General features: G+C 35.6%; 1 protein-coding gene across 1 annotated transcript in view; it reads right to left on the reverse strand.

Moving 5' to 3' along the window:
* Positions 1-16,567, reverse strand: part of PTPN12 (protein tyrosine phosphatase non-receptor type 12) — an 87,940-nt gene that overhangs the window by 12,161 nt on the left and 59,212 nt on the right. The window contains exons 9-12 of the mRNA XM_054563930.1: positions 16,382-16,448; positions 14,405-14,482; positions 14,219-14,317; positions 4,312-4,397 (exon numbers count right to left, since the gene is read on the reverse strand). Coding sequence (XP_054419905.1) covers positions 4,312-4,397; positions 14,219-14,317; positions 14,405-14,482; positions 16,382-16,448 — 330 coding nt within the window. The remainder of the gene's footprint in view (positions 1-4,311; positions 4,398-14,218; positions 14,318-14,404; positions 14,483-16,381; positions 16,449-16,567) is intronic.

Genomic DNA, 16,567 nt, shown 5'->3' on the forward strand with positions numbered 1-16,567 from the left:
CTTTGTATATTTAAGTATTATGTTTTCAATGGTACTGATTTTTTTGAAAGGTATATAATTGTAGATCAGAAATCATTTTCCTGCCCTCACTGGTGTGGCTCAGCAGACTGAATGCCGGCCTGCAAACCAAAAGGTCACATGTTCTATTCCCAGTCACGGCACTTGCCCGGGTTGCAGGTGGGGTCAGTCTCCAGTTACGGGTGTTTGAGGCAGCCAATCAACGTTTCACTCGCACATCGATGTTCCTCTCCCTTTTTCTCCCTCCCTTCCCCTGTCTACAAGTAAATAAAATCTTTAGAAAACAAAAATCATTTTCCTTCAGAATTTTGTAATTCTGATTCCTGTTCCTTGGAGTGTGAACTTGTTTTTTCTCTCTCTTGGAGCTTTCAGGTTCTTTTTTATTCTTGATGTTCTATAACCTCATATAAATAACATACACTGTATTACATTTTTTTAATCCATTATATTGGGAGCTTTCTATATTAAAACTAGTGTGTTTCGTTACTAGAAATCTTCTTTGCTAATTTTTTACTTTTGGTCTCCTTCCAGACTACTACCACTATTATTATTTAACAGACCTCCTGGTTTGATTCTTCCCTCTCCAATTTTCTATCTCTCTATTTGTTCATACTCATGAGCTGTTTCCTTATCTTCCAGCCTTTAATTTTTTAAATTTATGCTGTTATAATTAATTTCCAATAGCTTATTTTTTACTGTCCAGTTCTCATTTCATGGTATCAGTATTTCCTAAAGAATGAAAAAAATGGATGTATGTCCCCTTCCCCCCACACCCCCAGCTTTCTTTTACTGTGTATTGTTTCCATTTCCTCCAAGTTCCTTTTTGTTCCTGCTTATTTGAAGTTGTGTTTCATGTTCGGGGCTTTGTCAAATGTCTGATCATTCCTGGTTTGGTTCACTTTGTAAAGTGCATGGTGGTCTGACTACTATGCTGTGCCTCTGAGGCTAATGCAGAATGGTGTTGAATATAAACTTACTGAAAAAATGTATATATATGTAAAAAAAAATTAATCTCTTAAATGCCACCTTGAAAAAAAAGGGTAAAATTAAAAATGACTGGAATATGTGTGTATATATATGTGTTAAGGGAGAGTGCTTGTGGCTTAGTAATTATCTTACTGCATGGGAACTGAACATAGCCCTTGCAATATCACTGATGGACACAACCATCAATCACGATAGCTTTCCTCTCTTGGGCTGGTTAGTTTTTTAAGAAGGGAATTCTATCAACATCAGAAATGGCTACCAGTATTCTGGGAGTGAAATAAAGGGTAAGAGAAAGGGAGCTGGAGGATCTCATCAGTCAGTATACAGATTCCTGTTCTGAGTAAGACATTATCTACAATTCCACCATTAGTTGGACCTGACGTCCTTGAATCCAGAGACTCCCTGGTTCAACCACTTCACAGTAAATCCTTCCTATTGAGTGCCAAGGTATGGGAGAAGCAGTTATCTGTCTGCTCAATTTGATGAAAGGGATATGGGGTTCTAAATTCTCTATAGACACATTCAAGTACTCTTCTTGTTTTCAGTACTGTCCTATACAGCAGCTTAAGTGGGACCTCCAATTTCTGAGCCTTTCTGGAAGGTTCTTTGAAGAGAAACATTTTGCTTCTTACTGGTTTTCCCACCTTTCTTTCTTTTCAAAGAAAGTTTCATCTTTCTTTGTTGTTAGGCTCCTTCTCATTGGTCACCGTGCTCTTCACTTTTCAGTATTTTGTCAACATCTCATTTGATGCCACCACTACTCCAATTTTGTTTTCTCTTTAACTTTTATGTATTTTTATATTTCCTCACTGTAATTTCAGGAAGTTTAGAAAAGGATCAGAGTTAAGTGTTCAAACTGCATTATTTAACCAATGATCTTTTAAATGCTTTTAGAAGCAGTAGTCTACACATGATGTTGATACGTACATAGTAAATATATTCTTGATTACTCAAATTTTTAAAAAACAGCTTTATTGAGGTATAGTTGATATACAAAAAGAACTGTACATATTTAATGTATATAACTCAATGAATTTGGACACAGACACCCATGATACTATCACCACAATCAAGGTAAAAAACATATCCATTATCTCCAAATTCTTCATTGTGTCCTTCGTGGCTACTCAAATTTGATAATTATACTGACAAGTTTTTTTCCCTTATCCTTCCTTATTTTATATTTTGTTTAAACAAGGCTTAGTACACTTTTATAGCACTCGTATATGCACAATTTATAATAGTTCTAAAACTCATCTCAACCTATTAGTCCCAGGGAACACAATGGAATTCTGCCATTTGACCCTACTGCCTGAATTTTAAAAAAGACCTACACATGTAATACAGGTCACATACATAAAAAGTTAGGCACATATCCCCAAATAAAATCCTATCACAAGCTAAATGAAGATTTTTCTGTTAATACACATTTGCTACTTTTCTTTATTATGTTTTTGTTATTAAGGAATAATAGGACCCAAACTTGTAAAATGATATGTAAGAAAAGCTTAAAATTCAGAACATTCTACTTCTGTTTTTCCCTCAAAATTAGGAAGAGTCTATACCATTGTTTGTTGTTGGAGGTACAAAACCGTATCAATCACAAATTTCAGTGTACAGTTTGAAAACCTCCACACTGGCTCAATCACAAAAAACAAATTAAAAGATATCAGAGTAGCAAAATACTTCTCAATTTAATTTACAGCCAGTACAGTTTCTTTTAGGACTCACATGTGGGACAAAGAAGTTAGAGAACAGTTTACAGGTTTTAACTGGCTATCTTCCAAAGGAAATTAAAATTCCAATTTTGGGAGATAGCACAGGGAAAATCAAGAACTACTGGGAAGTTTTATTAATGTACAGTCAACATCCTGAGCATTTAAATGCTGAGACTTAAACTCACCTATATAGGCATTCTGATTTTCCTTAGAGAAGCACTGGAAAGGCAATCTGGGGACTATAGTAACTACCACATCTTGCCTTAGATGTTGAGGATAGCTGTAGTCTTTTTTTAAAGAGGAATGGTCTTGTGAAGGCGCAGCGACTAAATGCCAAGATCCAACCCTATTCACTTCATCCAACATAAGTCAACTTCTTTCAAGGTTATAAGAGGAAAAAATTGGTGAGTCCTATATTAAAGAAGTCTTACTCTGAGAAAAGGTCAATCAGTTTGGGTAAATATGTGCTCAAAATAAGACACTATGTAAAAGTCATTCTCAAAGTTTTATTACAGATCTCGGACTTTGCTTCCTTTTAAAAATAATTCCATAACCTGATTGTAACTTCACATATTTTATTTCATTTAATCCTTAGGACAATACTTAAACAGAAAACCCCCAAGGATCAAATCAGTTAAGTGACTTACTCATGACCTCAAAGCTAGCAAGGAGCCAAAAGGATTTGAAACTAAATCTTTCTGACTTTCTATACCTTTTCCATACTAACACCTAACTAATCTAGCAATATATGTTGATTTTAACTATTATAAATGAGCACAATAATAACTATGTATGTAGCCCTGGCTGGTGTGGCTCAGAAGACTGAATACTGGCCTGCAAACCAAAGGGTCACTGGTTTGATTCCCAGTCAGGACACGCCTGGGTTGTAGGCCAGATTTCCAGTACAGGGCATGCAAGAGGCAACCACACACTGATGTTTCTCTCCACCCTTCCTCCCTTTCTCTCTCTCTAAATATAAATAAGTATATAAAATCTTAAAAACTATCTATGGTGCCAGATGGACACTAGAATTATCCAGAATCGGATTTGGGATCACTTCGCATATTATATAATTCTCTAACCACTATGCTGTACACCTGAAACTCATATAAAATAATACTGAATGCCAACTGTAACTGAAAAATAAAACTAAAAAAAAAAAATTAGTATGAGAAAAAAATCTAGAGTAATAAACTAATCTTTGTTAGTAATGTTTTGAAACATCTTCACAGAGCTTCTTCAATTTGCATACAATTTTTGGCAATCATACTACCTGCACAGTCATTAAGAGAAACTGTAATCTTTAGAATATTTAAAATTTTAGTTGTCCAACATACCAAAACATCAGCTATTATCAGTTCATAGTTATGCTCACTGTTCTTACTCAGTATACTACTGAAATTTTTATCAAAATTAAACAAAATTTATGTAGTACACCAGTACAAATTAGTTGCCACTTATGCTACATCCTAAACAAAAGAATGATAAAGTTTATAAAGAAAATTTAGATATATTCAGAATTTGTTGTTTTAATTAACAGTGAGTAAAATAAAAAGTATCCTTTCAAAGAAAGCGTGATTTACAATACCTGCGGGTCCTTGGTGGTTTTGGAGGAGGAGAATCTTGTTTGTCCGAATCTATGGAGCTGACCATATTTTCAGTGTTAATTTCATTCTGCCAAGAAAAAAATGCTTCATTAAAGTTAGGAGGAAAATAATTTTCTTTCCTTGTATTCCAGGTAAATTGTTTTTGGGCTTTTTTTCTCAAATACCAGTTTTTGCCTAGTAACAAAATGGGTCTTATTTTGTATACTATAGCCCAAAGAACTATGAAAAACCAGTCCATTTCCACTTACTAAAAGATCAATTGTGTACAACAGCATTTCAACACATTTCAAATGTGGATCTTCCCAGGTTTCAGAGTGTGCGTGTGCATACACAGGGGAAAAAAAAAAGGAAAAGAAGAAACAGGTTTCCCAAGAAAATAATGATCAAAGAAGACACTGTTTTCTAGACATGGCTTACACTAGAAACTTAGTATGTGGAGAGGGGGAAAAAAGCCAACAAAGTAAGGGTTATATCCCTTACTTTCCCAACCTGTTTTGGACCCCTACTACTACATAGTATTTTTATTAGAGGTCCCAGAGCTCACTTTAAGCATTCTTTGTCCCATCCTCCCTACATCATGGAGTGCCCTACTCTGTTAGTGTACACAGCCCCTATATCACTATCTGAATAAATGAACCCCCAAAAGGCAGGGAGAACCCATCCAGGGATATCCTCAGTTCTCCCTAGTCACAAGAACCAGGGATAGGGTAGATAACTGCTGATGGAAATAAACAAACACAAACAAAACAACAAAAATAAACCTAGCTATAATTTTTTTTTTAAAAGAAGAATCTTAGTTTGTGTTTAGGATTGTGAATAGACGAGCTATGACATCATTATATAAAACATTGCCTTGAATTAATTTCAAGAGTACCTCATTTTTATCCAGTTAGCTATGTTAATTCTGAACCAGTAAACAGACAAGAGTGATTTTTTCACCCTTGCCTATACCACAGAAAATTTGGGGGGCAGAATTTTTGCATATACTCATATACTATGATCAATTATGGAACTCTAAAACTGTAGTTATTTTTTTTTTTTAAATCAAGAGACACTTCTACCATATCCATTTTGGCAGCATCTTTGTCTTTTATAACTGCTTATTGACAGTGTGCTTTTTTTATAAGCTCGCCCCACCAAAGAAAACAGAAATCTCAACTTTCCATCAATTTATAGGGCACCCTGTCTCCTTATACACAATCAGATGTATTAGAAGAGTTTTATGCATCTTATGCATCTTTCTCTGACTAGAAGAGTTACATCATGAGACAGAATATTCTCATTCTTAATAAAAGCCACCTACCATAACAAAGGCCCATGTTGCAGGGATATCAGCTGTAAGTAGGGTGAACACATAATTTATTATTCAATCCTGGCTCTAGAGAATGAAAAGGGGAGTGCTATTTATTATATCTAGACAAAAAGTATGAACTGGTATTGCCTCAAGTAAATCAGGACTTTCAATCACCACATTTTTAGATCCTCAGATATCACGAGAATTTAGAGACTTTTTCCATCATAAAGACACTTTTGACCTATTAATGATTCGTTTATTAGCCTATCAATTACACAATCTCATTCCCGTAAGAACACTCATTTTGTACCAAAATCTGTAAATATTCACATTTAGTAGGTTAAATAAAGATGAAGACTGCATGGGAAACTGCTACTATTGATCTGATTTTAACCTACAAAAACACAGCCATTATTTTATAATAAACCATAAATAAGAGCCTCATCTCGTGTTAAGTTCTGCTGCAAAATGAGCACTAAACACACACAGAAAAACAACTTTAGGTTTTCAGAGCATTTTTAGATTTTCAAACAGTCGGCAAGGCATTGTGGCTCTACAAGTGAAATGCACTGAACAGTAAGCACTGGGGAGGATACAAAAATGTAAAGGAAACAGTATTTAACTTCAAGAAGCATATAGTCTGGTACAACAACAAACACAAAAGTAAAGAGTTAATAAAACCAAAAAGCGGTAAAATCAGTATAATAAAGCTGTCAAATCAGGGAAAGAAAATGTTATATAGCTGAGAATATTAAGAATATTTTCAACTTCTTAAAGTTGAACTCTAAGGGATAGGTAAGACTTTGACAAAAATAACAAAAGGATGAAAGGGGGAAGAGGTGGGAGGGAACAACAAAAAGTAAAAACATTTGCCAACAAATGACTACATGTAATAAAGGAAAGAAGGTGTCAGGAAGGATTCTTCATTCTGGGTGAATGAGAGAGTAGTGGAGCCATAAATAGGACAAAAAAAGGAAAAGGAATTTCTAGGGGAAGTAAGCTTTTTGAGCACATTGAATTTTATATGATGAATGGAATTAATGTGGAAATGCAGAGGGAGCCATGGCCTATGCATGAAAAAAACTTTCTAGTCACTGGACTTCACAACAGAACAGTATTATCCTTGGACTCCTAGTTTTTACCTATATTATTTGCTGTACTCTCATGCCTTCTGACTTTCTTAAATTGACTATAGTTTTTGCCTGCACATTTGTCCTAATGAATATGAGGTCTGTCCAGAAAGTATCCAGCCACATAATACAAAAAAGAGACATTGAAGAAGATAAAAGATACCAAAAACAAACAAACAAAAAACCACTGTACAAAAGACAATAATGCCTCACTCTCCGTCAAAGGAGGCACCTTGGAACCTTACAGTTCTCCTAATTGGCATCAGCTGCCCCATCGTATTTTCCTGAAACTCACTGATGATCTGAAATCTCTTCCCTTTCAACGGTCATTTTAGTTTTGGGAGAAGCCAGAAGTTACACGGTGCCAAATATGGGCTGTAGAGGGGCTGAGTCACCTGGGTGATTTGACGTTTCACCAAAAAACTCTGCACCATGTGTGATGCATGAGCCGGCACACTGTCATGATGAAGCTGCCAATCACCAAATGCCCGCAGCTGTGGCCTTCAGAGCCATTCAAATAGTTTCCGTGGAGGAATGTTCAAGCTTAATGCAAAATCTGATGCAAAATCTTTGTTCTACTCTCAGTAATTTTGAATGTGACAGCCACACAGTACAAATGCTTACTCCTCAGTATCTGCCAACTTCACTATTACTCTGAAGTCATGTTTATGAATGCGCATTCCAGTCCACTCTCCTTGGCTGCCAGGTTACACTGATGATGCGCAAACCATTCTCGTATTAACAACGGCTGGACTTTTCCCTGGACAGATCTTGTGTAGCTGTCTTTAGCTGCTTTTATTACCTGTTGAAATAATCTCCAACTTTTGAAGTTGAAAAGAATTGTAGACATTAGTCCACTGCATATTAGGTTCTAGTGTATTCTCTTGCTCCAAGCAGAGATTGCTCAAGTTACTTTTTTGTTAACGGCTGACTACCTTTACCCATTAGCAAAAGTTATTCTGTGTATTACTTTTTCCCACATAACACAGCTGTAGCAAAAGCCATAAAAGAAAAATATCAGAACCTAATTATCAAATATATGAGAATAATCTCCAGCTACAGAATAAAATAAATACTAAAACAGGGTGCTTTAAAATTAAAGAATGTTATTTTTTTCTATTTTTTAAACTGTTGTTCAGTTATAGTTGTCCTGCCTCTTTCCCCATTGCTCTCCACTGCTCCGTGTCCCCCAACAGTCAATCTCCATTAAGAATATTATTTGAGGAAATAATATTCAGAATTCAGTATCACATCTAAAATGTGCAACACAAACTATTACTGCTATTACACAATCATTGTAGAATTGAAAATCCTGGTGTTGATAACTGGTGGTGAAGTCTTTTATATACAAGGTAAAAGAACATACCTTACAAACAGTTTGCTTTCTGAGATGTCTCTAAATCACAAGTAATAGAGTACTGGATCACAGAATAAACACTATATTTAGATCTCCTACTCAGGAAAATCATTTTTAATTCTAAACACCTCTTACTAGCATGCATTTATTATAGAGTCTTAAATTGCTGACTAGCATTTCAAACTAAAATTTCTACAAAAATACTTCTGGAACACAGAGCTAGTTTCAAAATCAAATTATCAGAAAAATAATTAAACAGAGATTCATGATTTCCACAGCATAGGTTCGCAAAGGTAAGTAACATTATTTGAAATCATTTTACGCAACCACACAGTTTTAAGATAATTTCTCCCTTTTATAAGATTCCACATTTTCTCTAACTGGGATTTATGGTCTCCAATCATATATATAAAGTTAACTATACTTAAGAAATCTTATTTTCTAGGCACTTTTAAGAGGAAACTAGAGCGCCAGATATTATGGTACACAACCATAGGTAAAATATATTTATTCTCATCAGATATAGCTTCTTCAGAATAGATTCTATACAAAGCTGCTTTTTCCTTATGCAGGATAGGAAAACCCATCTTGTCCAGATGGAAAACTCAGCAGTCACCACACCTCAGCTTAACAAAATACAAGGACATAGTTTAACTTTTTAAATTCAGTTAGCAGACATTTAGTGTGTGTATCCCTATGCACTTGTGATATTTCTTGTATTCCTTAGCCATTTGGAAACTTCTGAAAGACCTGTTATACAGACAATCTACAGTGGGACTACATTAAACTAAAATGCATTTGTAGAGCAAAGGGAAGTATCAACAAAATGAAAAGGCCACCTACTAAATGGGAGGAAACATTTTTCATATCAGACATCTGATAAGGGATTAATATCAAGAATATATAAACATGCACAACTCAATAGCAAAAAATTAAAAAATCCAATTAAAAAATGGGCAGAGGATCTGAAAAGACATTTCCACAAAGACATACAGATGTCCAATAGGTACATGAAAAACTGCTCAACATCACTATTCATGAAGAAAATGTAGATCTAAACCACAATGAAACCAGTTACAATAGAATGGTTATTACTTAAAATAAATAAATAGTGGTTGAAAGGATGCAGATCAAAGGAAACTCTTGTGCACTATTGGTAGGAATGTATATTGCTGCAGCCATGATGGAAAACAATATAGAGGGTCCTCAAATAATTCAAAATAGATCTACCATATGATCTGGCAATTCCACTTATTGGTATTTACCAACAAGATACTAATTCAAAAAGATACATGCACTCTGATGTTCACTGCATCTTCATCTATCTACGTGTTTATCACTGGATGACTGGATCAATCAAGTATGCGTGCTTTATACATACACTGGAATACTATTCAACCATAAAAAAGAAAATCTTGCCATTTGCAACAACATGCATGGATCCTGATGGCATTAATACTAAGTGAAATAAGTCAGAGAAAGACAAATACTGCATGACCTCACTTATGTGTGGAACCCAAAAACAAAAAGACAAAATCAAACTCAAAGATAGAGAACAGATTAGTGAATGACATAGGCAGGGATGGGAGGTAAGTAAAAATGGGTGACAGGGGTCAAAAGGTGAAAATTTCCAGTTATAAAATAAGTAATGGTATGTAATGTAAGCTTGATGAGTATAGTTAACAATACTGTATCGTATATTTGAAAATTCTTAGACTTCCGGCCAAGATGGCGGCACAGGTAGGTACACTTTGCCTCCTTGCACACCAAAAGGACGACAAATTTAAAAACAAATAACCAGAACTGCCAGAAAATTGAACTGTATGGAAGTCCAGCAACCAAGGAATTAAAGAAGAAACATTCATCCAGACCAGTAGGAAGGGTGAATATGCGCAGCCAGGGCAGAGAGGATACGCAGTGAGGCGGCAACTGGAGGACAGGGCAGACAAGTTGGCAGGTGGGAGATCCCACATTTGCCTACAGATAAACCAGGTGGAACAGCTCAGGAGCGAGACAGACTGCGCAACCTAGAGTTTCACTGTGGGAAGAGAAAGCCTCAAAACCAATGACTGTAAAAATCTGTGGGGGATGCAACAGCAGAGAAACTCCCAGCCTCACAGGAGAGTTTGCTGGGGAGACCCACAGGATTCTAGAATGTACACAAACTCACCCACCCGGGAATCACCACCAGAATGGCCCAATTTGCTTGTGGGTACCGGGGGAAACGACTGAAAGCCAGCCAAGAGCTGAAAAAGCAGCATTGTTCCCTCTTGGACCCCTCCCCCACATACAGCATCACAACACAAAACCCTGAATTACCCCACCCTGGTGAATGCCTAAAGCTCCACCCCTTCCAACATAACAGGTGCACTGACACAAAGAAATATGGCCCAAATGAAAGAACAGATCAAAGCTCCAAAAATAGAACTAAGTGATGAACCTGTAGCTAACCTATCAGGTGCACAGTTCAAAACACTGGTAATTAGGATGCCCACAGGATTGGTTGAGTATGGTCGCAAATGGGAGGAAAAAGTGAAGGCTATGCAAAGTAAAATAAAGAAAAACATACAGGGAACCAACAGTAAAGGGAAGAAAACTGGGACTCAAATCAATGATTTGGAGCAGAAGGAACAGATAAACATTCAACCAGAACAGAATGAAGAAACAAGAATTTAATAAAAAATTAGGGGAGGCTTAGGATCCTCCAGGACAACTTTAAACACTCCAACTTCTGAATCATAGGGGTGCCAGAAGAAGAGGAAGAGCAAGAAATTGAAAACTTATTTGAAAAAAACAAACAAACAAACAAATGAAGGAGAACTTCCCCAATCTGGTGAAGGAAATAAGACTTCCAGGAGATCCAGGAAGCTCAGAGACTCCCAAAGAAGTTGGACCCAAGGGACCAAGGCACATCATAATTACATCACCCAAGTTGAAAGATAAGGAGAGAATCTTAAAAGCTGCAAGAGGGAAGGAGACAGTTACCTACAAAGGAGTTCCCATAAGACTATCAGCTGATTTCTCAAAAGAAACCTTGCTGGCAAGAAGTATCCAAAGTCATGAAAGGCAAAGACCTACATCCAAGATTACTCTAACCAGCAGAGCTATCATTTAGAATGTAAGGGCAGATCAAGAGCTTCCCAGACAAAAGTAAAGTTAAAGGAGTTCATCATTACCAAGCCCTTATTACATGAAATGTTAAAGGGACTTATTAAAAAAGATCAAAAACTATGAACTGTAAAATGACAATAAACTCACAACTATCAACGACTGAACCTAAAAAGAAAAACATACTAAACAACTAAAACAGGAAGAGAATCACAGAAATGGAGATCAGAGGGGGAAAGGGGGGGAGAATGGAGGAAAAGGTACAGGGAATAAGAAGCATAAATGGTAGGTACAAAGTCGACAGGGGAGGGTAAAAATAGTATAGGAAATGGAGAAGCCAAAGAACTTATACGTATGACCCATGGACAGGAACTACGGAGCGGGGAATGCTGGTGGCAGGAGGAGTGCAGGGAAGAGGGCCAGAAAGGGGAGAAGAAAAACAGGGTTCTTAAGAGAGTAAATCTTAAAAGTTCACATCATCAGGGAAAAAAATTGTTAAATGTGTGTGGTAATAGATGTTTACTAGACTTATTTGGTGATCATTTCACAATATATAAAAATACTGAATCACTATATTGTACACCTGAAACTAATATAGTGTTATATGTAGATTATATCTCAATAAAATATTGAGAATAACTTTCTATATTTATAAAAATGTAATGGTTATTTTTCACTTCTATATACTAAGGAAATAACAGTCTAAAACATCTATATTTCTGGTCCTGACCAGTGTGGCTCAGTTGGTTAGGCAAAGCAAAAGTTCACTGGTTCAATTCTCAGTCAGGGTATGTCCCTGGGTTGCAGGTTTGGTTCCCGGTTTCTCTCCCACATCTGTGTTCCTCTCCCTCTCTTTCTTCCTTCCCCCTCACTCTAAAACATAAATAAATAAATTTTTGAAAAAACTTCTATTCCTGGCCCTGGCTGGTGTGGCTTAGTGCACTGAATGCCAGCCTGCAAACCAAAGCGTCACCAGTTTGATTCCCAGTCAGGGCACATGCCTGGGTTGCGGGCTAGGTTCCCTAGTGAGGGGGGCAAGAGAGGAAACCTCACATTGACGTTTCTCTCCCTCTTTGTCCTTCTCTTCCCCTCTCTCTAAAAATAAATAAAGTCTTTAAACAAAATTTAAAAATAAAACCCTACATTTCTGAAATATAAAAACTTTAAAATTAATATTGCATTTATGAAAAAAGAACAGGTATGTATTTCAATTAAAATTTAAAGAAAAATGCACAGCCTTCTTAACTTTTTGAAATATTAAATAAATCTCAATTTATGTAAGCTTATATACAATATATTAGCATTCTACTCTATATTATAAAATATTTGGCTACATTCAGCATAGGCTATAACAAGTTTTAATAAAACTAAAGGGGAAAAAGTAATGGCAATGTTTGAGGCCTAGTTGCACAATCACACCTTTAATAATAACGGAAGAAAGAACGAGTTCACATAAATGAATCTTAAAAATCTGAAACTGTCACTTGCCTAATAAAGGAAATACACAGTCCCTAAAACTGCTGGATCAATGTTAGATTGTCTTAACACAACGATATCCAATAAAATCATTTTTCTTTAATTTATCTTTAAAATTGACATATAATATTGTATTAGTTTCAGGTTTACAACATATTATTAGACATTTATATACCTTACAAAGTGATCATCACAATAATTTTAATAACCACATGTCACCACACAGTTATTACAATATTATTGACTGTATTCCCTATGCTGTACTTTACATCCCTGCGACATATTCTGTAACTGGCAGTCTGTACTTTTTAATCCCCTTCACCTTTTCCAGCCATCTCCCAATTTCCCCCCACCATCTTGATCCTGCTCTCTTTCCAGTAAGATCTTTTAAAGCTAAAATGACATTAAACTAAATCATGCCAAAAGGGGAGTTAATCGTGGCCCTATACTGCTACCTAAATAAAAAGCATATACAAAATAACTACAAAACTTTACATCATCATGACCAAGAACAAAATACAATTCATGGGGAATCAATTTACAGTTATTTATGTGGGGGTGGCAGGGAGAGGACAGAAAACTGAAGGAATATGGAGCTGGCTACCTGGCAGACCAGACATGCTCAGGGAACAACTGGCAAGCCTAACCAACTATTAACTGAAGGTGACAACACCAAATGTTTTAATCGTAAGAATCCCTAACTAAAGAGGTTATAATGGGAAGTCAGATCTTAGACCTATGTGATAGATTAATCCTTACCTTGTGGAAGCCTTATACATTGTTTTTATGTGTCCAGGATAACATACTTAAAATGTCACAATGATCTCTTCTTCTCCAGACCTCCAGAGATAAACACCCCAGTAAATGAGGCAAGACAACCCTAACATTCCTTATTGTTATTTTTTATCTGCATACCTCTGTAAACTTCATGTATTAAATGTTAACTATCGTGCACTCACCGTTTTGCCTCTTATGCAATCCTGGAGATTTCCCCGCTTTACTTTCTGTTCCCTCCTTAAACTACCACCAGTGGATTTCATGTCACTTTCTTTACATGTTCTTTAATTGTACTGTATAAAATAAGCTGCAAAACTGCCAGTCTCTGGAACACTTTTTCAATCCATTGAGATTTTGCTTTCAAACCTGGCTTCTAGCCTGGCTCAGATAAACTCTCTAAGTTCTTCAGGTTTGGAAACTCTTTTATGGAACAATGAAACTAATTTTTTAAAAAGTAATTTATACTTGAAACAATGAAGAATTATGATTTTTGACGTAAGAACTACTTTCCCAGCTATATTTTATTTAGAATATGACTTCTTGTACTGGAATCATTAAATACCCATCCTAATTGAGAGTTTCAAACAGGAAGAAGGAAAGGAGTTAACAAAATCAAGATTAAATACAAAGAACTATCACGGATATTCTCATGTTAGATAAAACACAAGATTACAATTAAAAAGCTAAATATTACATCTAGGTAAAAAGCAGAAGTTTTCTAAAATTAATACGTCAAAGACACCTACCACTCCATCAGCAATTTTCTGGACTCCATGTATTTCATATAGTTGTAGCTGTTTTTCAAATAGTTGGGCAATAGCTCTGTGAACAAGCTCATATTGCTCCTATTTGAGATATGAAATGATAAAGGTGAAACATTAAAAAGAAGCATTTATAGAAATATAGTTTATAAGTGAAACAAAAAATTGTACCTTAGTTTGTACTGCGGAATGCCTCTGTGTTCTCATTTCTTGTATTAAATTAAATACATTAAATTCCTCTGGTATTTTCTAAAACAAAGAATGTTAGTACATGAACTCTGAATAATTGTTCAGAAAAGTAGTAAAACAGTCTTCAGATTACATAAACACAGTAGAGTTTAAATTCATTCTAAAGGCCAATGTTTCCTGTGCTAGCTATATAAGGATGGGCTAAAAGAGGTAGGCAAAAATAACCAGGTATTTCAGCTACCACTCTGGAGAATGATAATCCTAGACAATTCTTATGTACATCTGTAATTAGAACTGCTGCAACAGGCAACACTGACATGAGCAGGCTTGATTTTCAGGCAACTTTTGTAGCGGGGAAGATGGCATTCTGAAAAGAAGAGAAACTGCAGAGATTTACTGAAGCAGCATTAAAAAGATAGAAAGGTTGCCCTGGCTGGTGTGGATCAGTGGATTGAGTGATGGCCTGCAAACCAGGGAGTCACTGGTTCAATTCCTAGTCAGGGCACATGCCTGGGTTACAGGACAGGTCCCCAGTATGGGGCGCGAGAGAGGCAGCCATACATTGATGTTTCTTTCCCTCCCTTCCCCTCTCTAAAAATAAATAAATAAAATCTTTTAAAAAAAGGGGGGGTGGCGGGGCGAACCCCAGAAATGCAGAAACAGATTTCAGGCACATTTCTAAGGCAAAACTGTTGGACTTTGGGGAACAATAAGGCAATTAAGAATATTTTGGAGTGATAAGGAAAATAGAAGAGTTAAGAACAATACCCAGATTTGTTGCTGGGAAGTCTTTATATCAAATGATTTTTACATCAAGTCCTAACGTAAGGCCCAAGACTATATTTATGTTAAGGCAAACTGAATCAAATGGCAATTATGTTCAAAATGCGCAACTGTCAAAATGATGAGTTTATTTTGCTTGCTGGCATTTATCTAAATGCCTCTTTCCACCCCCAGTTTAATCTTTGACTTTTATGTTAACATGTGATAGAATCCTACTTGAATTTTATTCACATAAAACTTTTCAATTCCACATTAGGAGATAATCACAGTTTTGAAGAATACAAAAATAAAATTTAATCTCTGGGCTTTTTGCGAAACTTTAAGATTTAAATATTCCCTAGCAAAAGTAAAAAATGGCAGAAAGGCAGGTGGAAAAAGAATAAAGAAAAGAAGGAAAAGGAACTAAGTATTTTATTAATCCTATTTTATACCAGACATAAATTGACATGTTCAGAGGAACCATAAAGCTTTGAGGGATTAAAAACTGCTCTGCAATGCATAGAAAACAAACGTATTAAAGAACTACCAAATGAACCAAATCTATACACAATTAGGAGGATTGCATTTTTCAAATCCTACAGAAGATCAAACAATCTTTTTTAAAACAATGGTGGTAATATCAGCAGCATTATTAATAAAAACACTGAAATGAGCACTTGCTACATGCCCCACATAATTCTAAAGAACTTTACAATGATTAACTTATTTCATTCTTATGAATTACTAGTATTATGATTCCCACTTTCAGATGAGTTGAGGCACAATGAGATTAAGTAATGTGACCAAGATCCCACAGCTGGTAAAATGACAGAACCAGAATATTAATCCGGGCACAGTCTGGCTCAGAGTCAGCATTCCTAACCACTACACTATGTTTCCAGTTAGGCATATATTTACTGAATGGATTTGGTAAAAGTCAATGCAGAATAGGTATTAATTCACCTAGAACAAATGGGTCACAACATGTTTACCTTGCTGCCCAGAGCGTTATCTCAATGTTATGTGAATCATTTACACCTTTTCACTAACCTATATTATTTGATAGCAAACCTACTTCTAAAAAAGTAACATGTACAACAAAACATGTTGAAATTTACTGAAATTGGTCCTAACAGCTCAATTGGATGTATCCTAACAGCTCAATTGGATGTACTGTTATATAAAAATTATTCTTACCCCGGCTTTTAGTAAATTCCATGTATAGTCTATGGCACAAATCGCACCTGTTCTTCCACAGCCTGCACTATGAATACAAAGTTTAAAAAAAATTTTGATTTTTTTTATTAAAAAACTAAATTAAAAACATATTAATATTTAGAACCCAAAAAAATCATTTAAGAAATATGACAAATCCTACTTATA

Source organism: Pteronotus mesoamericanus, unplaced genomic scaffold (assembly GCF_021234165.1).
Source record: "Pteronotus mesoamericanus isolate MK-2021 breed Mesoamerican mustached bat unplaced genomic scaffold, CSHL_Meso_final scaffold_85, whole genome shotgun sequence".
In the NCBI taxonomy this organism is placed as follows: domain Eukaryota; kingdom Metazoa; phylum Chordata; class Mammalia; order Chiroptera; family Mormoopidae; genus Pteronotus; species Pteronotus mesoamericanus.